The 12,713-nt window shown below is 42.7% G+C and overlaps 1 protein-coding gene across 3 annotated transcripts in view; it reads left to right on the top strand.

Annotated features, from left to right (window-relative positions):
* Positions 1 to 12,713, top strand: part of CEP89 (centrosomal protein 89) — a 77,105-nt gene that overhangs the window by 4,890 nt on the left and 59,502 nt on the right. For all 3 annotated transcript variants that reach the window (XM_036834431.1, XM_036834430.1, XM_036834432.1), the window contains exons 3-4: positions 3,671 to 3,829; positions 6,564 to 6,750. In XM_036834431.1, the coding sequence (XP_036690326.1) occupies positions 3,671 to 3,829; positions 6,564 to 6,750 (346 nt within the window). The remainder of the gene's footprint in view (positions 1 to 3,670; positions 3,830 to 6,563; positions 6,751 to 12,713) is intronic.

A 12,713-nucleotide genomic window follows, 5' to 3' on the forward strand; every position in this document is an offset into this window, starting at 1 on the left:
TATACCTGTGAGACCATCCCCATAATCAAGATAATACATGTATCTATCATCCCCTCAAGTTTCCTCGTGCCCCTTTGTAATTCCTCCCTCCGTCCCCCTCTCACTCCCCATACCTCGGCCCAGCCCACCCGCATCCCCATCCCAGGCAGCCATCGATCTGCTTTCTGTCACTATAAGATTAGCCTCCGTTTTCTAGACGTTTATGTAAACGCAATTACACAAAATACTTACGCTGGGTTCTTTCACTCAGCATAATTATTTTGAGATTCATCCATATTGTTGTGAAAATCAGTAATCCATCCTTTTAATTGCTGAGTGGTATTCCATTATATGAATATGCCACTGTTTGTCCATTCACCTGTTGATGGATATTTGGGTGGTTTCTAGTTTCTTGGCTACTAGAAATAAAGCTGCTATGAATATTTGTGCACAAATCTTTGGACCTGTGGTTTCATTTCTCTCGGGTAAATATTTAGGAGTGGAATAGGTGGGTCATATACTAGGGATATATTTAACCTATTAAGAAACTGCCAAACTATTTCCAAAGTTGTTATTCCATATATGTTCCCACCATCAGGGTATGAGTTCCATTTTCTCCACGTGCTCACCAATGCTTGGTTTGATCAGTTGTGTGTGTGTGTCTGTGTCTGTGGCTTTATAACTGTTTGACAATTAGCCATTAGCTCTCATTCACATTGACTGTCTATAGGTTTTTTTGTTTTTATTTATTTATTTATTTATTTATTTTTGGCTTTGTTGGGTCTTTGTTGCTGCTTGCGGGCTTTCTCTAGTTGCGGCAAGCGGGGGCTACTCTTCATTGCAGTGCGCGGGCTTCTCATTGCAGTGGCTTCTCTTGTTGTGGAGCACGGGTTCTAGGTGCACGGACTTCAGTAGTTGTGGCGTACGGGCTCAGTAGTTGTGGCTCGCAGGCTCTAGAGCGCAGGCTCAGTAGTTGTGGCACACGGGCTTAGTTGCTCCGCGGCATGTGGGATCTTCCCAGACCAGGGCTCAAACCCGTGTCCCCTGCCTTGGCAGGCAGATTCTTAACCACTGCGTCACCAGGGAAGTCCCTGTCTATAGGTTCTTGAAGGTGGTGACAGGTGCATAGATAACAATGCTCTGTAGAGCTTGTTTGGTGAATCTTCATCTTCATTACACTTTCTGGACAACCATACTGATAAAGAATGGGATGTTCCTTATTCCTTTGGCCCAGACAGTTTTGTTGAGCCTGGAGTCCATGTGCACATCTGTGGTTCCCATCAACTTCCTGGCAAATTTCTGAATCTCTTCAGGTGTCCAAGGGGCACCTTTCTTGAAGCTTGCTCCATGGATGTGCTTGTGAATGTTGGTGGGTTATTCTCTGGTCACCACCTCATTGATGGCAGACTGGCCCCTTCTTCTCTCCACCCTTCTTTGTGAGAGCCATTCTGCCAGGCCCAGGTTGAAGGGATTGTCTTAGCCAGTCTTTTAAATTTTGGACATTCTAATAGGTGTGTAGTGGTATCTTTATGGTTTTATTTTGCGTTTCTCTAGTAACTAATGGTGTTGAACATCTTTTCACGTGCTTATTTGCCATTGTATATCTTCTTTGGTAAAGTATCTGTTTAAATCTTTTGCCCACTTTAAAAAATTGGGTTTTGTTCCTATTACTGTATATATACACTATTCTGGATATATATTCTGGATACAAGTTCTTGTATCACATACAAATCACATACAAATATGTGATTTGCAAATATTTTCTCCCCATCTATGGCTTATCTTTTCATTTTCTTAACAGCCTTTCAGAGAGCAGAAATTCTTAATGTTTATGAAGTTCAACTTGTCAACTTTTTCTTTTACAGATCATGATTTCAGTATCATATCTAAGAAATATTTGCCTAACCCAAGGTCATAAAGCATTTTCTCCTATATTTTCTTCTAGAAATTTTATAGTTTTAGCCTTTACATTTAGGTCTATGATGCATTTTGAGTTAATTTTTGTGTATGGTGTGGGAGGTGTAGATTCAAGTTCACTTTTTTGCACGTGGGTATCCAGTTGTTCCAGCACCATTTGATGAACGTTATCTATTGCCATGTAAGTAATTACACCAAAACTTAGTGGCTTTTTTTTTTTCTTTGCCATGCCGCATGGCTTGCGGGATCTTAGTTCCCCGACCAGGGATTGAACCTGGGCCCTCAGCAGTGAAAGCACGGAGTCCTAACCACTGGACTGCCAGGGAGTTCCCAAAACTTAGTGGCTTAAAACATAAAACAATAGCATTTTTTATCTCATATCTTACTATGCTCTTTAAGTTATTTTTTCCTCTCTGTATTTCATTTTGGTTATTTTCTATTGTTTTACCTTTAATTTCACTAATCTTTTCTTCTGCAATGTGTAACCTACTGTTAATCCCATCCAGTGTAATTTCCATCTCCTGAAGTTCAAGTCTTTTTAATAATATTCCATGTCTCTACTTACCTTTTGGAACATATGGAACATAATTATAATAACTGTCTTAATGTCCCTCTCTGTTACTTCTAACGTGTCAGCTCTGAATGGGTTTTGATTGATTATTCTCTTCATTGTGGGTCATGTTTTTCTCTCTCTTTGCATGCCTAGTTTATGTATGTTTGCATACTAGATAGACACTTTTGTGAGTTTTACCTTGTTGAGTGCTGGATATTTTTGTATTCCTATAAGTCTTCTTGAATTTTGTTCTGGGATGCAGTTAAATTACTTGGAACCAGTTTGATCTTTCGGGTCTTGCTTTTATGATTTGTTAGGCAGGGTCTGGAGCAGTGTTCAGTCTAGGGCTACTTATTCTCCGCCACCTTTAGAGTGCTGTACCCAGTGTCCCGTGAATTATAATGTTTTCCCATCTGTCTGGTGGGAGCAGTCACTATCCCCAGCCCTGTGTAAGCACCTGGCACTGTTCCTCTAACCCTCGTGGATGGCTCTCCCCCAGCCTTCTGTAGTGTCCTCCCACTCTTGCACTGAGGAGCATTTTGCTGAGCACTCAGGGGGCCTTCTGCAGGTTTCTGGAGTTCTCTCTGTTCAGCTCTTTCCTTTCTGGTACTCTGTCCTGCAAATTCTATCTGCCTTGGTGTTCCCTGACTCTCCACTCCATTTCCACAACTCGGCCTGGCTCCACCTCATTTCCTCCTCCCTGTGCTGTGACCCGGAAATTCTCTCAAGCAGTAAGCTGGGACAATTAATTGTTTATTTTGCTTTTTCAAGTGGGAGGGTAAACCCATGACTCTGTCTTTCCTTTATTATAGTTTTGAATAATTTGCAAAATTTTCAAATTCCTTTTCATTTCTTTTATATCTTTTTATTTCTCCTTTTCTTTCCCCATTCTGATCTTTCATTTTTATAGGAACACTACTTGAATATAGACTGCCTGGATTACAGACCTGGCTTCATCTCCCATTAGCTAGGAAAGCTTAGACAAGTCATTTAATGTCTTTGAAAAATGGAGATGACAGTAATATCCATTCATACAGTTGCTGTGGGAATGAAGTGAGATTGTGTGATGGCACATAACAGACTACAGGCACGTAGCCAGTAGATACACACTGAACACTGTAGAACTGAATGTAAACCTTGATTAATTCATGTATCCTGTTGTTCAACCTTCAGCTTGAGGGTTCGTGTCTCACTGGCTCACTGGGATGTTTTTGTCCGTAGATCTGCTCTGGCTGCAGCCATTCTAGCAACAACATTGACTGGCCGGACTGTTGCCATTCCTCAGCCTCGCCGGAGATCCCACTCTGAGAGTGACATGACCTACATTGAAAAGGACAGTTTCATCGAGCCCTATGCCACCATCTCGGAGCTGAGGCATCAGTAAGGACCATGTCACGGGTTCAGCTTCCTCTCGGGGCAGAGGCAGGGCAGCTCTGAGCGTGTGTGTGTGCATGTGGGTGCATGTGGCTATAGGACTAGAGCTTAGTACTCAGGTTTTCATCACCAGCGTCAAAGGAATACTGTCTTGGGACATTAATCGGTCTTGAATTGTATCCGAATTTTCTCTAGAGTGGATCTTGTTAAATTATAGCTTGTGAAGACACCAGTTGCTTTCATGGCAACACTGAGCTGGTGAATTCAGTGCTGCTTTTAGCCACAACCTAGGTGGTGAGAGTTGTCAGTCCCCACTTCTCGTGTATCTCCTCTCTGAACGGTCACACTGAATTTACCTTTGTTGACGCCTACTGTAACCTTTCTTCTTTAACATCACTTTCTCTACTGCTTGAGCTGGATTAGAGCTGACATAGGGCCAGGAGTCAGGAAGGTTTCCTCCTGAGGGAGAGGGCACTGGGGGAGAGCTGCGGGCTATACAGGAACCAACTGGGAATGGGTTGGGAGGTGGTCAGTGTGGGGCTGGGATGAGAGAAGAGGGAGCATGACACATGTGAGCAACTGAAGGAAGACATTTGTGGCTGGGAGGAGTCAAGTGAGGTGGGGAGTCATTCGAGATGGTGCCGGAGGAGTGGGCAGGCTGGGGGTGCCTTTGGTATCCTGTTCTGAGGTTTGGTATCTCCCCCAGGAGCAGTGGGAAGACCCTGAGGACTTTAAGGGCTTGTGGGGTGGAGGTGGGGGATGCATCACTAGATGTGCCTTGTGTCTGCCATGTTTATTCAATTTTGGTTTTTGAGGTTTTTTTTTTTTAACATACCAAAATATTCTTTATTTTTTCTGTAGTAAGAGCTATCAGTCTTTGTAGTTTCTGACATTATTGTCAAATCTAGGAAGATTTTTCCTATTACAGCATTATACAAATGCTCACATATTTCCTTCTAGGATGTGTTTATATTTTTGGTTTTTGAATTTTAATCTTGACTCCATTTTTGAGATGTTTGAATATAGCCTGTTTTTCTCCCGGTAAGAATTTATACTTTGGCTGAATAAGAACTGAAGATGAGGAAGTGATTCTGAAATCCATTGGAAAGAATAAGCAGATAAGACCATAAGAGGAAATCTGGAAAGGAAGAATAGTGATTCAGGGGGAGGGCTGTATTAGCCCCATCATATATATATATTTTTTAATAAATGTACTTATTTTATTTATTTATCTTTGGCTGCGTTGGGTCTTCGTTGCTGCACGCGGGCTTTCTCTAGTTGTGGCGAGCAGGGGCTACTCTTCGTCGCGGTGCACGGGCTTTGCACTGCAGTGGCTTCTCTTGTTGCGGAGCATGGGCTCTAGGTGCACGGGCTTCAGTAGTTGTGGCACACGAGCTCAGTTGCTCTGCAGCATGTGGGATCTTCCTGGACCAGGGTTCAAACCCGTGTCCCCTGCATTGGCAGGCAGATTCTTAACCACTGCGCCACCAGGGAAGCCCCAGCCCCATCATATTTTAAAACATTTAGTTGAAGTAGTTAAAGTAGAGGAGTGCTGGTTCAATGATAGAGAGGTGCACGTGAACACCCTGAGGTGAGCCTAGTGTTTGCAGGCATATTGAATCTTTAATAAAGGCAGCCCCACAGATAAAGGGAAAGGAAAGAATTCAACAGTATATTCATTAGCAGTATTAGAAAAAAATCAGCTTTGAGCCTTTCCTAATTCATACACCAAAACAAATTCTTATTGAATGAAAGGACTAATTTTTATATACATAGAAATAAGATCATGAAATCCTATATCCAATCTTATCAAGCCTCCCAGAGAGAGATGCCTGCTGTGTACTTCCAAGCTAAGAATTTGGAAGGTTAAAAAAAAAATTTTTTTTTAATCATCTGTATGTTAAAAAAATTTATAGTCAAAATAAGATCAATAGAATAGGAAAAATATTTATAGTAAATACAAAGTCAGGGTTTTAATTTTAGTAGATGGAAAAGTTAATTTCAAATTGGAATGGACGTACTAGAAGCAGAGTAGATAAATGGGCAAGGGCCATGAGCAGACAGTTCGCAGTAGAGGAACCAGGGCTCACATCCAAATACATGGAAAAATATTCCGTCTCAGGAAGAAATGCACATTTTTCCAGTGAGATTTCAATTATTTTGGCAGTTTTAGAAAATTATTACCAACATAGTTGCAGGTTGGGGAAATGATTTTGCGCGGACGCGTGTGGACCCACGAAATGTTCCTACTGCTGGTGGTGTACTTTCCGTGTGTGTGTGTGTTTATACTGTTTGACTCAGCAGTTCTCCATATGGTTGTTTGTTTTATGGGACTAATACTCAATATAGAAGAGATTTGCTGCACATTGACATTCATTACAGGGTTATTTATGATGGTGAAAATTGGGGGAAAAAACCTAAGTAAGGGGAATGGGTGATAAAACTGGTGTATGAACCTAACCTCTTGACTTTAAAAACTTGTTAACGAGGAGGCAAATTGTATATGTATGCAGTGATAATAACTATAAAAACCTAGGTGAAAAGCTAGAAAGAAATGCTAACAGTGTACAAAGAGATGGAATTGTGGATGATACCACCCTTTAGTTTCTGTATATTTTGTAATGTGGTTGTAATACTTTACAGTGGGACTTGAGGCAGTGTATTTAATACACGTATATGAACCTATGTGAAGCGTTAAGTGGCTTGTTTGTTTATTTTGCTCTTGAATGTTCTAATACAGACCACATAGGCAGAATGAGACGGGAAGAAGATCTTCTTTGCCATCCTTTGAAATGCTGGGCTACGAGGAGGAAGAGGACACTGACACGCACCTGTCATGCAGCCACAGGGAGTCGGGGGACACAAGTGCTCGCAAAGAAGAGGGAAGCCTCAGCGACGCCATTTATGCCGTGCCACACAGAAATCAGGTACTTGTATCGTTCCAGCGTTCCTTCTGCACCTTGACATTAACTCAGAGTCAGTTGTGTCAAGTGCATTAGTAAGGATTTTCCTTTTCTCTCTTCGGCAGTTGATGGCTTTTGTTTGGGGGCTTATTTCTTTTTAACATGTCCAGTCTCATTTTCTGTCTTGTTAGGCTAAAATTCAAAACTCTTTCCTTTATCTTTCAAGACAAGTCCTTCAAAAACAGAGATAAACATCTTCACATTCTTAACGTAGGTTTCCATCCAATACTGGTCATCCTGCTCTTTCCTTTGACCCCCCCAAAGCTAATTTTCCTGTCACTTCTCTGTATCGATGTGTATGTTGCAACGTTTCTTCAAATTCATGCCTGACGAGAGGAGTATTATCACTCGCCTCTCCTTAGCAGCAGATGTTCTTTGAGTGCTTACCCTGTGTGAGTCTGTAAATCAAACTCTCACACGCATTGATTTCCTGCTGTCTTGGTGATGTAGGTTCCGTTTACGGCCCCATCACACATGGGGGAGCCAAGGTCCAGAGAGGCTGAAGGAGCCCATTTCTCCACCATTGCCCGCGTGCCCTGGTTTAAACACTCTGCTCCCAGGGTTTTGGAAACTGGATAGCGCCATTTCTTTAATGGCAAGAGACAGCACCATAATTTCTTTTTCCTTTCTCACTTTTTTCTTTTTCACCATCACTATAATGTGTTATTTGTAGTGAGTATACTTATAGACTTGTAGCATCCAACTATAATATATACATATTGAATATATTGACTATCCTCCACTATACTGAATCACATTTTAAATGGCATTCGGGAACTTATTTTGAGGAATCCTTATGTGAGTATTTCAGAAACTAACCATCACTTTCTAGCATATACAGACTTTAACATGCAGAGTTAGGTTTCTCTACAGCAAGGAGCACTGGACAGGCAGACGGCTGCGAAGAACCCAAGGAGGTCTGCGGGGCTCTAAAAGGCCTATGTGAGCTCCAAAAGGGGCTCTAAAAGGCCTATGTGAGCTCCCACTGCCCCTCAGTCTGCACACTTCCGGGCTAGTATGTTGGACCCAGGTTACAGATAGAGCTGTATCACTCAACTCTTTTGGAAGTAAAGCTTGCTACCACATTTCCCTCAGAGGAGAGAGATTATAGTGACCTGTACAACCTCCTTTGTCATTAACAGAACAGATAGTTTATTTTTTAGGCAAGTGTGTCATGGTGGCTCTAGGACCCACGTGCAGTATGGAAATTTTTTTTTTCTTTTTTTTTTTTTTTTGGCTGCACCGTGCAGCATATGGGATCTTACTTCCCCGACCAGGGATTTAACCCGCGCGCCCTGTGTTGGAAGTGCGGAGTGTTAACCACTGGACCGCCAGGGAAGTCTCGGAAATGTTTTTTATTTAAAAATTTGAAAAGTAGAGCAAGGCAACAAATACTGGCGAGGGTTGGTGAGGATGTGGAGGAGCTCTCTGATGCTGCGGGAGTGGGAGTTGACCCCGCCGCTGTGGGGAGCTGTTTGGCACTGTCTATTGGAGCTGAACACATGCATTTTCTATAACCCAGCCCCCCGAAACTGAGAAGCAGAAAATAACATAGCACGTTAGTGTTCTCACGCTCCAGAATGAACGAGTATTGACATCTTATCTTTTGTTTTTCGTTTTTTTTTTTTTTTTTTTTTGCTTCAGATTTTCTAATAAAAGAAAGAAAATTACAATTAAGGTTGAAATCTTTGTCTCCCATCTGCTCCATCCCTGGATAGCCATCTTCTCCTGGATTTGGGATGTGTTCTAGAAGTCTGTTTTTACTCTTTTACTGCAAATAAGTGTCAATAAACAAATGTATTACTATATATATGTTTTTAATTGTACAAAGGTCACCGTACTGAATCAATCTTTCCACCTCTTGGCTTTTTCACTCAGCATTGAAGTTTTGAGATGGATACATGTTAATTTATTTATCTTCTCACCTACTGATGAACCTTTAGGTTATTCCTTTGCACGTTTGGTACGTGTACCTATGTGTGCTTCTTCACACTAGATGTTGCCGAATTGTTCTCCAAAGCAATGGTTCCCATTTGCCTTCCCAGCAGCAGTATGTGCGTGTCGGTCTCCACCTTTCTGTACATCCCAGCCAACAGGAAAGCCTTTCCCTATACAGCCCAGGAGCCAGAGGTGGAGTATTAGTAATTGATTGCAGTTGAAAGGTCTCATCATAACCTGGACATTGTCCTGGCTGGTTGCAGATGGCATGAATGAAGGGGCCCTTAAGCTGGAAAGGGATTTCAGTTTCCCACAGCCTTACAATTAGTACAATAGGGGGAGGAAGACACATTGACCTTTTCTGAGCATTTGATATTTGCTAGGCAGCTCACACGTGCCATTTCATTTACTTCACACCCCTGGCGGTAAGTGTGTGAAGAAACAGGATAAATAACTTGCCCAAGATCATCCAACCAACCACCCAGTGGCAGAGGCAGGATTCAGATCAGGGCAACCAGTTTTCCCTGTTTAGAATTTAAATTGGTGTTTACAATCCTTGTGCCTATCAAGAATATTTCTTAGACATAGAGCTTTTTTTTGAAACTGAGCCAGTAGTCTTAAATTTATTATATGATTAAAATACATATCTTTGAAAAGAATAGACGTGTGGAGCATGTAAAACTGCTGTTTAATCACTAGATGGCACTAGCTCTGAAGGAGATACTGCCAATGGGGTATGTTTTAATTTAAAAAAAAAAAGTAAAATTGCCCTCCTTATTTTTACTATAGACATTCTATAATCTCAGGTAAATAATTTACAATTTTATTCTTTTTTATCGAAACTAGTAAGATAAGGAAACAGACCAACCCACATCAGGCAATTTGGATATAAGTCTCTACCTCATGCCTCTCTCTGTGTTTCAGGGTAGTTTGGGCAAACATCTTCATGTGAGGTGTGCACCCACTCAGAAATGGCCTAACAAATGGAAAGCAAGTCTTGTTTTCAGCAGTTGTCTTGTTGGTGCCACCCAAAAGTAAGGCTGCAAGGGAAGTGGGGTGGGTGAATGTGTGGTCAGTTCCCAAAACACTAGGGCCCAGTGGAAAGAGCAACGCCACGGACAGAGACCTGAGTCCAAGTCCCAGCTTCTCTACTTCCCAGTTGTGTGACTTGGGAAGTCTGATAATGTCTCTGTGCCTCAGCTTCTTCATCCTATAAAGGACTGTGTTAGGGAGGAAACTGTCTTTGGGCAGGTAAATAATTCAACACTTACTTGTTGAGCATCTGATTGAGTACTAGGTATTGTGCTAGGTGCTGGAGAATCAGTATAAGACAGACTCCACAGTCACACAATTAATAATTAATTAAAGGAAGGGTACACGGTGGCATGAGACCACATAACCTTTTCTGAGAGGACTGCTGAGAGTGACAGCAAAGAACGAGTTAAGGCGTTTCTTCTCCCCTTTGAGGTCACTTGATTTTTCTGCCTGTTAACCTTTGTAGGTTCATTCTTTATCTTTTGAAGTTCGGTAATATCACCAGGATTAATCGTGGTGTTTATTATTTTCTGTCTTTTTTTCCTGAAACTTAGTGCATATAATTTAATTCTGCAGACATAGATTTTCATCTCCCTTTTTTATTTTCAGGGAATATTTCCTCCCCTCTTTTATTTTATCTTTGACTGATTTCATCATCCGTTCATTGTATTCTCCATTGGGAACACTAGTTATGCGTTTGTTGGATATCCTTTGTCTTCCATGTCTATTATATTTTCTGTAATCCCTTGTCCCTCCATTTTCTTTGCAGCTTCATTCACTTTGTGTGATTTACTCTGTCTATCCTCATCTCTCTCAGCACTTTGTCACTATGTTTTATGGCTTCTCATATAGCTTTTACCTCTGTATTGGTTTTATTTTGCCTTTTGTTTTTGTGAGTTCTGCTGATTTACTTCACACATCTTTCTGTTGCCTTATCACTTTACCTGATCTCCTGGATCTCTTCTTTGGGTTCCTCATGTCAGACTGTGCTGTCTTTAACTTCTTTGAGAGTATAGAGCTGGATTCTGGATGGCAAAGGTGGGCTCTCCCAAGTGTCTCCCTTTAGCTTCGCCTGCCCTCCCTTCTGCCCTGTGGGAGTTACTGTACGTCTCCTGGGACCATCACATCCTTGCTCTCAGTGCACCCGTCAGAGAATCACTGTGGACCTTTGCAACCGTGACAGTTTGTGACTGTCGGAGCACCTGCATACCTGACGTCTGAGGAAGTTTGGCGGCTTCTGGCATTCTCCCTCTCTTCCACATTTCATAGGTTTGGTAGCTGTTTTCTGGCCATTGACTAAGCTTGCTTGCTTTTTTTCTTTTCATTCTTTCAATTGATTCCAACAGGTTTTAAGGGAGGAGAGTGTAGTCTAATTGCCTGCTACCATTTTCAAGAAGTCACTGATAGGATGTTACTGAAGCTCCTCTGTCACACCTTCTTGCTCTTGTTGTGTTTGTGGATTTGCAGAGCATCTTGTCATAAAATATCATATATTCATTCATTTGTTCATTTATTCATCCAGCCAACTGCCAACAAACAGATATTTGAATGTCCGCCATGTCCTTGGATCCAGAGAGGAATCATTCATGCAGGGGTAAACCAGTTATCTCTAGAAACTTCTGGAGGCCAAGGAGTAGTAGGGAATCTTTTGCTGCTGTGGTTGAGGATTAGGAATGTCCCCCTTCTCTCTCCACAGTTTTTAATTTTTAATTTCTTTAAAATTTTCTTTCTGTTACACAAGTATACATGAATCCCCATGTCTTATAAAAACGTTTGATACTGCATGTAAAGCAAACACTGCCCTGAAACCCTGCCATTTCATCCCTCCTCTTCTCTCCAGGACAAGCCTCTGCAGTCACTTTGATGTCTATATCATTTTCTTGGCTACAAATAATCAAATAGGCAAACAAAAGGTTTAAATAATAGACCTTTAACTCTCTCACATAACAAAATCAAAAGGTAGGAGATTCCAAATTGTTTCAGCTGCCTGTCAAAGACTGGCACCTGAGATTCTCTTGGCTTGCTCTCTGAGGTCACCAAATGCAGCCAGTTCTTTCTGCAGAAAGGAGGAAGCAGGGCAAGGTCCTTCAGGCTGCACTGTGTTGATTACAGGGAACATTTTTTCCTGGGAGCCTCCCAGCAGGAGGCTCATTGGTCACATGTCCATCCCTTGGCCAATTACTGGCTAAGGGGAAGAGGGTTACTATTACTATGGGCTGAGCCCACTTGCACTGAACAAAATCAGGGTTCTCTCAGCAAGGTAGAAGCGGGGCACTGACTGCCGGGTGGGCTGCGGTGCCTGCAGTCTCCCTGTCCACATTTACACACACACATCCCTGTGCGGATAGGAATGTCCACGGTTAGTGTATGCACGTGTAGACCGTTGACTCTGCTCTACCAATGCAAGCACCTCTGCGTGAGCTGGACCCGCGTTGGTGGCAGTAGAAGGCCAGGATCTCAAGTCAGGCACCAAGCTGTCACTCCAGCCAGTTTGCAGAAGCCACCAAGAGTGAGTGAGCCCTGCCATCCTCCAGCGGTGGGGTCTCCTCCATGCAGCGGTGAGGAGGCGTGGATTCACAAATGCTTATTTCACTTACCATAACGTGCCAAACCAGGGGAGGTCCAGCATGCTGTCGGGCTTACAAAGGTCCCAGTGCAGGCCCGCGCGGTCCCTCTACCCCACAAATCAAAACTGCCCCTCCCAGAGTCAGTCCTTGGTCCACTGCACAATCTGACCACACTCTCGCCTGGACTTTACCCTGAGGTGGAGCTAAGTGAACCCTTCCGTTGCTGCACCACTAGTGTCTGTCCCTTTGGGCTGGGGTTCTTAGGTTGGCATCATCGATCTGAGGTGGGGCATCTGGGAAGGTGCCAGTGCCGTTTGGGGCTGCACCCTGTGCGTCCTCAGGGTTAATCACCGCCGGCTCTTACAGTTGGCTCGCCCCACAGTCACA

The sequence above is a fragment of the Balaenoptera musculus genome, chromosome 19 (genome assembly GCF_009873245.2).
Source record: "Balaenoptera musculus isolate JJ_BM4_2016_0621 chromosome 19, mBalMus1.pri.v3, whole genome shotgun sequence".
NCBI lineage: Eukaryota > Metazoa > Chordata > Mammalia > Artiodactyla > Balaenopteridae > Balaenoptera > Balaenoptera musculus.